The sequence below is a fragment of the Molossus molossus genome, unplaced genomic scaffold (assembly GCF_014108415.1).
Source record: "Molossus molossus isolate mMolMol1 unplaced genomic scaffold, mMolMol1.p scaffold_m16_p_17, whole genome shotgun sequence".
NCBI lineage: Eukaryota > Metazoa > Chordata > Mammalia > Chiroptera > Molossidae > Molossus > Molossus molossus.
This window is the reverse complement of record NW_023425352.1, coordinates 49,880,918-49,891,779: the sequence shown is the minus strand read 5'-3', so window position 1 is coordinate 49,891,779 and position 10,862 is coordinate 49,880,918. Positions and strand designations below refer to the sequence as shown.

Here is a 10,862-nt window from a genome sequence, read left to right as displayed (position 1 = left end):
AGGTATTGCTGGATGCTGTGCTAAAACAACAGTTGCTCCTTTGGATCGAGTAAAGGTTTTATTACAAGCTCACAATCACCATTATAAACATTTAGGTGGGTTAATAGATACTAAAGAAAAAAATGATTGAAAACATTATCCATCTGCAGGCTTGGTTTCCGTTTGTGAATTATAGTGGAAAGAGGAGTTCAAGTTTGAGAGCAGACTTTGCAAGGGGTTTATCTCTTTTCCATTTTAGTCTTTTCATTTGCAATAGCAGTTATAATTATTTTAGGGTACGGATATTCTCTAACCCAAAATCTTTGAGTTATTGAAGTAGGTACTATTTGTTTATTGGAATTAACATGTCACATCCTTGACAGACACACATTAACAGCTCAGCCTGTTTTTTTTTCAATGCTTATTTATTTATTTATTTATTTTTATTGCCTTTTTGAGAGCGAGAAAGGGAGAGGGAGAGAGAGAGAAACATCAATGAGAGAGAACATCAATTGGCCGCCTCCTGCATGCCCCCAACTGGGGATTGGGCCTACAACCTAGGCATGTGCCCTGACCTGGTATTGAACTGGCGACCTCTTGGTGCATCGGTTGATGCTCAACCACACTGGCCACACTAGCCAGGCCAATACTTTAGGGAATTGGCTTAGTTAAATAAGTATTATTTAAATAAATAAATAAGTCCATATTATAGACTATTTTGCAATTATAAAAAATTATAATATTAATTGACTAGGAACAGTATTCATAATGCAACATTTCTACAGTGAAATGTAGAAATATTACAAAATAGTAGAATCATATTGCATTTTATAGAAATAAACATGCTTAGCCCTGGTCATTTTGGCTCAGCGGTTAGAGTATCGGCCTGCGGTCCAGAGAGACCCGGGTTTGGTTACTGCCAAGGGCACATACCTCGGTTGCAGTTTGTCCCCGGCCCTGGTCGGTTGTGCGGGTGGCAGCTACTCGATGTGTTCCTTTCACATCAATGTTTCTCTCTCTCTCTCTGTTCCTCTCTCTCCCTCCCACTCTACCTGAACAAAAAATGGAAAAATGTCCTCAGGTGAGGATAAAAAACAAAAAAAACCATGCTTAGATAAAAGGCTAGAAGGGCAAACATTAACATTACTAGTTAATATTCAGTGGTGAGATTAGAGTAAATTTTTTTCCTCTAAGAGTGATTTTCAACCTTTTTCATCTCATGGCATACATAAACTAATTACTAAAATCTGTGGCACACTGCAGATCTGACAATAAAAAAAAGGGTATAATTTAAATGTATTCCATTCACACTGGACAGCCATTATAGTGTTGACTGTTGTAATTTTCTTTTTTTTAAGTCCTCACCTGAGAACATTTTTTCCATTGAGATAGAGTTGAAAGGAGGGAGGGAAGGAGAACTAGAGAGAGAGAGAGAGAGAGAGAGACAGCTATGTGAGAGACACACACTGATTGGTTGCCTCCTGCCCATGCCTCACTGAGGCCAGGGAGCAAACCCACAACCCACGTATGTGCCCTTGACTGGGAATTGAACCCTTGACCCTTTGGTATGCAGGCTGATGCTCTAACCACTGAACCAACCAAACAGGACTGTAATTTATTTATTTTTTCTTTATTGATTTTTAGAGAGAGAAGAAAGGAGAAAGAGAGATAGAAACATCGTTGAGAGAGAACATCAATTGGCCACCTCCTGCGTGGCCCCCACTGGGGATTGGGCCCACAACCTGGGCATGTTCTCTGATCACCAATTGAACCGGTGACCTCTTGCTGCATGGGTAGACACTTAACCACTGAGTAACATGGGCCAAGCTGTTATTTCTTTATTTATTTACTTACTTAATTCATTTTTTTTTATCCTCACTGGAGAACATTTTTGCATTTATCTTCAGACAGAACGGGAGGGAGAGAGGGAGGAAGAGAGAGAAACATCGACGTGAGAGACACGCATCGAGTGGCTGCCACCCACATGACCCCAACTAGGCCCAGTGACAAACTGCAACCGAGGTACATGCCCTTAGCGGGAACTGAACCCAGGACTCTCCAGTCCGCAGGCCGACGCTCTAACCACTGAGCAAAACCAGCCAGGGCTGTAATTTATTTTATTTATTTTATTTTTATTTTTTTTATCCTCACCCGAGGACATTTTTCCATTCTTTGTTCAGGTAGAGTGGGAGGGAGAGAGAGGAACAGAGAGAGAGAGAAACATCGATGTGAAAGGAACACATCGAGTGGCTGCCACCCGCACAACCGACCAGGGCCAGGGACAAACTGCAACCGAGGTACGCGCCCTTAGCAGGAACCGAACCCGGGTCTCTCAGGACCGCAGGCCGACGCTCTAACCGCTGAGCCAAACCGGCCAGGGCTGTAATTTATGTTTTAAAATAATGTTTTTATTGATTTTCTTTTTTTTTCTTTTTTATATTTATCTTTATTGTTGAATGTATTATAGATGTTCCTCATTTTTCTCGCATTGACCCCCCTCCTTCCCACCCCTGCTCCTCTCTTGCCTTTTCCCACATTGTCGTCTGTGTCCATTGGTTATGCATGTAAGTTTTTTGGTTTATTTTTTCCCACCTCCAACCCCCTTCCCTTTGAGGTTTGTCAGTCTAGCAACCAATTTGTACTTCTTAATCCTTTCACCTATTTCACCCATTCCCCCAACCCCCCTCCCATCTGGCAACCAACAAAATGTTCTCTGTATCTATGAGAATGTTTCTGTTCTGCCTGTTCATTTTGTTTGTAGATTCCATTGTCGATAGATATGTATTCATTGCCATTTTGTTTGTTCATATATTTTATCTTTTTCTTCAAAAAGATCCTTCATCATTTCATATAATAACAGTTTGGTGGTGATGAACTCCTTTAACTTTTTCTTGTCTGGGAAACTCTTTATATGGCCATTGATTCTAAATGACAGCTTTGCAGGATAGAGTAATCTTGGTTGTAGGTTCTTGCTTTTCATCACTCTGAATATTTCTTGTCACTCCCTTCTGGCCTGCAAAGTTTCTTTTGAGAAATCAGCTGACAGCCTTATGGGAATTCCCTTGTAGGTAACTAACTGCTTTTCTCTTGCTGCTTTTAAGATTCTCTCTTTGTCTTGAACCTTTTGCATTTTGATGTTGTGTCTTGGAGTGGGCCTCTTGGGGTTCATCTTGTTCGGGACTCTCTGTGCTTCCCGGACTTGTATGTCTGTTTCCTTCACCAAGTTAGGGAGGTTTTCTGCCATTATTGTTTCAAACAGGTTTTCAATTTCTTGTTCTCCCTCTTCTCCTTCTGGCACCCCCAAGATGCAAATGTTGGCACGCTTGAAGTTGTCCCAGAGGCTCCTTACACTATTCTCATTTTTTGGATTCTTTTTTCTTTTTGCTGTTCTGATTGGGTGTTTTTTGCTTCCTTAGATTCCAAATCAATGGTTTGCTTCTTGGCTTTTTGAATCTGTGTAAATTATTCTTTATTTCAGTTAGTTCCTCCTTCATTTCTGACTGTGCATCCTTCATTTCTGACTGCTTTTTTTTTATGTTCTTGAGGCCCTCACTAAGTTCGCTGAGTTTCTCACTAAGTTCATTGAGCATCCTTATAAGCAGTATTTTGAACTCAGCATCTGTTAGGTTGCTTATCTCCATTTCGCTTAGTTCTTTTCTTGGGGTTTTGTTCTGTTCTTTCATTTGGGACCTGTTTCTTTGTCTCTTCATTTTGGCTGCCTCTCTGTGTTTGTTTCTGTGTATTACTTAAGGATCGGTGTGGGGCTGAGACCAGATGCTGCTTGTTTGAAAGAATTTAGGAAAAACCTGAAGCAGGATCCAAGACAGGCCAATCCTATGGTTAAGCAAGTGCCAACAGCTTAGGTGGACCTGAAAGTTGGGTGGGGTGGGACCTTAGGGAGTCACCAGGGTGGGGCAACCAGTTTGAGCCAGGTTGCTGGAGTCCCAGATATGTCGGCTGTCTGCCGCCCCAGGGAAGGGCTCACCAAAGGAACAAAGGCCTCTGACAGCACATTTGTCCCAGAGAAAGCCCCCTCTCCAGCCCTTGCTCCAATATCAAACAGCTCAGTTCTTCCCTGTATGTCTCTGGCGCCCCTCGAGCTGCCTCCCCTCCAAGCTCAGAGGGAGAGAGTCCGATAAGTCTCTACGTGGGCCCTTTAAGGAGCTGCCTGGGACTCCAGCCGCGTCAGCTTCCCTGAGCCTCAGTTCCCGCTGGTTTTTCCAGCCAGAAATTATGGGGACTTCTCTTCCTGGCTTTGGAACCCTGAGCAGGCCATCTGGTTTAGGACAGGGACCCCTCAGTCCTCAGGGAGGACCTTCCCAACCAAGGTATCCTCCTGATTTTTATCTTCGACATGTGGGTGTGGGACCAGCCCCTCCGCGTTTACCTACGCTGCCATCTTGACCGGAAGTTCCGTTTTTATTGATTTTAGAGAGAGAAAGGGAGAGGGAGAGAGAAAAGTCAATTGGCTGCCTCCTGCATGCCCCATAGTGGGGATTGAGACCAAAATCTGGACATGTGCCCTGACTTGGGATTGAACCCGCAACCTTGGTTTAAGGAAAGATGCTTTAATCATTTTAGCTACCCAGCCAGGGCCAATTATTTTTTCAGCTGGATTTTTTAAATGTGATTTTTTTTACCAAAAAATGGAATGGATATTTATATTTTATATTAATTGTAGCTTATTTTTTTGGTCAATATTTTTAATATTAAGTGTTTACTTAAAATTGAAACAGAAAAATGGCTACCATTTCTGTGTCCAGCAATGAATTCTGTGTCTTCCCAGTGTGCTGCTCTTGTATAGAAGGAATCAGACTTTTGAACTCATTGAGAGATTATATAAAACTGGAACGTTAGGAAATTATTTTCTTTTGTTATCTAAGTGAGATGTTATCTAAAGGAGATAAATTATATTACCAATATCTTGTGTTGTTTTATTTCTTTAACTTTCCTCCCATGCTGATCTATGTTATTTTGTTTCCTGATTTGTAATCGTTAGATCACATATTCACGTTATATTTTATGCTCTAGGATTGCATCCCATAGGTTACAGTTACCCTACAAGGCATGTAAAGTTTGAAATAAAATTCCTGGAGTGGTGTATTATAATGGAGTTTTATGTATCTTTAAAATATACAAACCATTAAAAAAAAGATGTTGGCTTTTTATTTTCTTTTTTTTTTTTTTTTTTCCTCACCCGAGGACATTTTTCCATTTTTTTGTTCAGATAGAGTGGGAGGGAGAGAGAGGAAGAGAGAGAGAGAGAAACATCGATGTGAAGGGACACATCGAGTGGCTGCCACCCGCACGACCAACCAGGGCCGGGGACAAACTGCAACCGAGGTACGCGCCCTTAGCGGGAACCGAACCCGGGTCTCTCAGGACCGCAGGCCGACACTCCAACCGCTGAGCCAAACCGGCCAGGGCGGCTTTTTATTTTCTTAAAAATGTTTTTTGACATTCTAAGTACCTTCCTTTTTGTATCTATACATATGCATTCAAAAATTTTTTTTATATTAGAGAGACAGAAAGGGAGAGAGAGATAGCAACATCGATCATTTGCCACCTGCACGCCCCCAATGAGGGCGGAGGATGAACTGCAATTGAGGTACGCTCCGTTGGCTGGAATTGAACCTGTGACTCATTGGTCTGTGGGTTGATGCTCTAACCACTGAACCAAACTTGCCAGGCTAAAATTTGGTTTTTTAAAGCATGAATTTTCATAGTCAAATTAAAGATGAAAATATGCTATGAATAACACTTCTTCTACTTTAGCTTTAAAAATTTTTTTTTCTTTAATGATTTATTTTCAAAAAATTTTTCTTTATTGCTTTTAGAGAGAGGAAGGGAAAGAGAGATAGAAACATTGATGTGAGAGAGAAATATCTATTGGCCACCTCCTGCACACAACCTGGGCATGTGCCCTGGAATCAAACTGGGACCTCTCAGTCCATGGGATGACACTCAGTCCACTGAGCCATGACAGCTGGGCTTTCTTTATTGATTTTAGAGAGAGAAGAGGAAGAGAGAGAGAGAGAAACATTGATGAGAGAGAACATCGATTGGCCACCTCCTGCATGCCCCTCTTTGAGGACTGGACCCACAACCTGGGCATGTACCCTGACCAGGAATTGAACCAGTGACCTCCTGGTGCATGGGTTGATGCTCAACCAGTGAGCCACACCGGCTAGGCTGTCCTCTTCCTTTTTTTTTTTTTTTTTTAATATGTTTTTATTGCCCTGGCTGTTTTTGCTCAGCAGTTAGAGCGTCGGCCTGTGGACCAATGAGTCTCAGGTTCGATTCTGATCAAGGGCATGTACCTCAGTTGCGGTTTGTCCCCATCTCAGGTTGGGTCATGAGGGAGGCAGTCAGTTGATGTGACTCTATCACATTGATGTTTCTCTCTGTCTCTTTCCCTTCCTCCTACCTAATTTATCTGATAATAAGCAAAAAAATATCCTTGGGTGAGGAATAAAAAATAAATAAATAAACATGTTTTCATTGAAATTTTAGAGGGAGAGATAGAAATATTGACCTGCTGCCTTCTGCATGCCCCCTACTGGGAATCAAGCCCCGCAACCTGGGCATGTACCCTAACAGGAAATCAAACCAGGACTTCTCAGTCCACGGGAGGAAGTCCAATCCACGGAGCTGCACAGACTGGACAGAATCTTTGGCTTTTAAATACTTTTTCTTTATTGATTTTAGAGAGAGAGGAAGGGAGAGGGAGAGAGGGATAGAAATATTGATGTGAGAGAAGATCAATTGGCCGCCTCCTGCATGGCCCCCACTGGGGATCTGGCCCACAACCTAGGCATGTGCCCTGAGTGGGAATCGAAACAGTGACCTCTTAGTGCATGGGTCAATGTTGAGCCACTGAGCCACACCGGCCTGGCAAAATCTTTGGCTTTTAATAGAGGAATTTGTCATTCAGATTTTTATTCACATTTTTATTTTATGTTTTTTTCTATTGTGCATGTTTTCTCCATTTCCCCGCCCCTGCTCTTTGTTTCTTCAGTTTCCTTTTTTTAAAGTACTATATCTTCCCCGGGCTGATCTGGCTCAGTGAATTGAGCGTCACCCCATGGACTGAGAGGTCCGGGTTTGACTCCCGATCACGGCACATGCCTGGGTAGTGGACTCGATCCCCAGCAGGGGGCATGCAGGAGACAGTCGATCCATGTTTTTCTCTCACAGAGATCTTTTTTTTTTTTTTTTTTTTTTATCCTCACTTGAGGACATTTTTCCATTTTTTGTTCAGACAGAATGGGAGGGAGAGAGAGGAAGAGAGAGAGAGAGAAACATCCACATGAAAGGGACACATTGAGTGGCCGCCACCCACACGACCAACCAGGACCGGGGACAAACTGCAACTGAGGCACGTGCCCCCAACGGGAATTGAACCTGGGTCTCTCTGGACTGCAGGCCAACGCTCTAACCGCTGAGCCAAACTGGCCAGGGCAAGAGATGTTTCTATTTCTCTCTCAAAAAAATCAATAAAAACAGATTTAAAAAATTTAAATATTAGATCTATTTTGCTTCTACTAATGGTTTTTCATAAAATGTTTATGATAAAGAGTTTCAAAGAATAATATAATAAATGCATGGACCCACACAGAGCTTCAAAATAAACATTATCAGTACCGTTGATATCCCCTCTGTACATCCCCTGCATCATCATCAGCCTTCCTGTCCCTGCTATGTAATCATCTTCTAAATTTAATTACCCTTAGATTGTTACAAACACACACATGTCTCTCGGTTAGTCTGGGAAATCTTTCTTCATCCTTCCAGATAGAGTTGATTATATGTGGACCTTAAATATATTTATGTAAATATTGTTTAGAGTGCTATAGTTTCATATAATTTGTGATAATTAGCCCTGGCTGGTTTGTCTCAGCAGTTAGAGTGTCGGCCTGCGGACCAGAGATTCCTGGGTTTGGTTCCTGCTAAGGGCATATACTTTGGTTGCAGTTTGTCCCTGGCCCTGGTTGGGGTCATGTGGTGGCAACCAGTTGATGTGTCTCTCTCACATCGATGTTTCTCTCTTTCCCCCTCTCTCCCTCCCGCTCTATCTGAAGATGAATGCAAAATTGTCCTTGGATGAGGATATTAAAAAAAAGTAAAAAATCTGTGATAATTATGCCCTGGCTGGTTTGGTCCAGTGGTTAGAGCGTTGGGCTGTGGATCAGAGAGACCCGGGTTCATTTCCTGTTAGGGGCATGTACCTCGGTTGCAGTTTGTCCTTGGCCCCAGTTGGGGTCGTGTGTGTGGCAACCAGTCGATGTGTCTCTCTCATATCAATGTTTCTCTCTCTCTCTTCCTCCCTCTCTCCCTCCTGCTCTATCTGAAGATGAATGTAAGAATGTCCTCGAGTGAGGATTAAAAAAAAAAAAATTTGTGATAATTACAAATACAATTTACTGTAATTTGTAGCTGTTAATATGTTTTATATTTCTACATGCATATGTTTATATAATTTGAACAGGTGATGTATTTTAAGTAGTATTAACTTATACAGAAATTACTATTCATGTAATTTCTCAAAGTTATATCATGAATGATGGCATTAGTAATCTTTATGATTGTCTTGAAAATTTGAATTTAGGTAGTTTTCTCTGTTTTAATAATATTTTTTTTCTAAAAATAGGAGTATTTTCTACATTGCGTGCTGTTCCCCAAAAGGAGGGATACCTTGGATTGTATAAAGGGAATGGTGCAATGATGATTCGAATCTTTCCCTATGGTGCAATCCAGTTTATGGCATTTGAGCATTATAAAACGGTGAACTTTTATTTTGTTTTCTTCTTTTGTGTCCTTAAGTATCATACTTAGTTGACAAGGCATTTGCCTTGGCCTTTAAAGTTACTTTGGCCCTGGCTGGTTTGGCTCAGGGGTTAAAGCGTCGGCCCGCGGACCAGAGAGTGTTGGGTTCATACCGCCAAGGGCACATACCTCGGTTGCAGTTTGTCCCCAGCCCCGGTTGGGGTTGTGTGGGTGGCAACCATTCAGTGTGTCTTTCTCACATCGATGTTTCTCTCTCTTGCTCCCTCTCTCCCTCCCGTTCTATCTGAAAAAAAAAAAAAAAAAGTTTCTTTGAATGAATGGGTAAATTAATGCTTTTTTGAAGGAATAAGACTTGTGATAATTTCAATTTTAAATATAACTTGGTTTTGGAATTATCTATTGTAAAATTGTTAGTCATTTTTGAGCAAATCATTTATATTCTCACTTATGAAGAAGAGCCAAAGTATCCTTCAAGTAGACAATAATAAATTATTAAAACATTCATAGCTCTTTAATGTGCTTTTTGTGTCTCAGTTGTAGGAGAGGAACATTGTGGCTTTGGATTTGCTTATTAAATGAAATAGAAAAACCATATTGTAAAAGTCTATAAGTAATGATCTAAGTTAATAGCTTTTTCCATCTTATTCATTGATCAAGTTTCTCTTTTCTAGCTGACCAAATATTTATCCTCTCAAACATCTTAACACAAAAAGGGGTTAACTATGTTAAATTTTACAGTGTATCTTTTTTTAATGATTTCATTAAAAAAAAATATATATATATATATATATATATTTTAGAGAGAGGAACAGAGGTGAGAGAGAGAGAGAGACATCTATGTGAGAGAGAGACATCAATCATTTGCCTCCTGTATCTTCTACCAGGGATCGAACTCACAACCTGGGTATGTGCCCTGACCGGGAATCAAATCCACTACCTTTCGGTGTATGGGACAATGCTCCAACCAACCAAGCTACACTGGCCAGGGCTCATGGTGTATGTTATAATGAAAAGTAAACAGTAGAGATGGGAACAACATTTTAAGCTAGTCTGTCAGACAGAATGGATGCCATCAGTATATGAAGACTTCAATGTCTATAGAAACATTTTATTCCTATTACTTCCATACACACTTTATTTGTGGTCATTAATATGTAGTATATTCAGTAATTCTAAGCTAGATTGCTTCGGTAAAAGTACAGAATTAGAGCTGAGGCTATAGAGAAAGTATCTGACCTCTTTATAATGTCATAAAACACTGTCAAGCTTCATAAAATTATGCTCATTTCACTCACATTTAATACTGATTTTCTTTTTACTAGTTCTGTAACTCTTGAAATATCTTTATTATTAAACAGTGAAATGGGTAGCATTTATAAATTATTTAATTTGCTGTTTTTGGTTTCTAGTTAATTACTACAAAGCTGGGAATTTCTGGTCATGTGCACAGATTAATGGCTGGATCCATGGCAGGTAAGAGGAGTGGGTATATTTTATTTCTGATATATATTTTCTATTAATATACTTAATTTGGGCCCTAGTTGGTTTGGCTCAGAGGTTAGAGCGTCGGCCCTGCACACCAGAGAGTTCCAGGTTCAGTTCCCGCTAAGGGCACGTACCTCGGTTGCAGTTTGTCCCTGCCCCCATGGGGTTGTGTGGATGGCAGCCAGTCGATGTGTCTCTCTCACATCGATGTTTCTCTCTCTCTTCCTCCTTCTTTCCTTCCCATTCTATTGGAAAATAAATGTAAAAATGTCCTCGGGTGAGGACAAAAAAAAGTACTTAATTTGGTATAGGTGATATGTGTGACATTGATTAAATAATACACGTTTGTTATCTTTCCATATTCAATTATATAAGAAATCATTGACTTTTTTTCCTTTATTGATTTTAGAGAGGTGAGAGGGAGAAAGAGATAGAAACATCAATGAGAGGGAATATAGATTGGCTGCCTCCTGCATGCCCCCAGCTGGGGATCTGGCTCACAACCTGGGCGTTTCATGACTGGGAATCGAATTGAACTGGTGACCTCTTGGTGCGTGGGTTGAAGCTCAACCACTGAGCAACACTGACTGTACAGAAATCATTTTTATTTT

The 10,862-nt window shown here is 40.9% G+C and overlaps 1 protein-coding gene across 1 annotated transcript in view; it reads left to right on the top strand.

Annotated features, from left to right (window-relative positions):
- Positions 1-10,862, top strand: part of SLC25A16 (solute carrier family 25 member 16) — a 28,267-nt gene continuing 17,405 nt past the window's right edge. The window contains exons 1-2 of the mRNA XM_036265325.1: positions 1-95; positions 10,176-10,239. Of these exons, the coding sequence (XP_036121218.1) occupies positions 10,221-10,239 (19 nt within the window). The 5' untranslated portion in view covers positions 1-95; positions 10,176-10,220. The remainder of the gene's footprint in view (positions 96-10,175; positions 10,240-10,862) is intronic.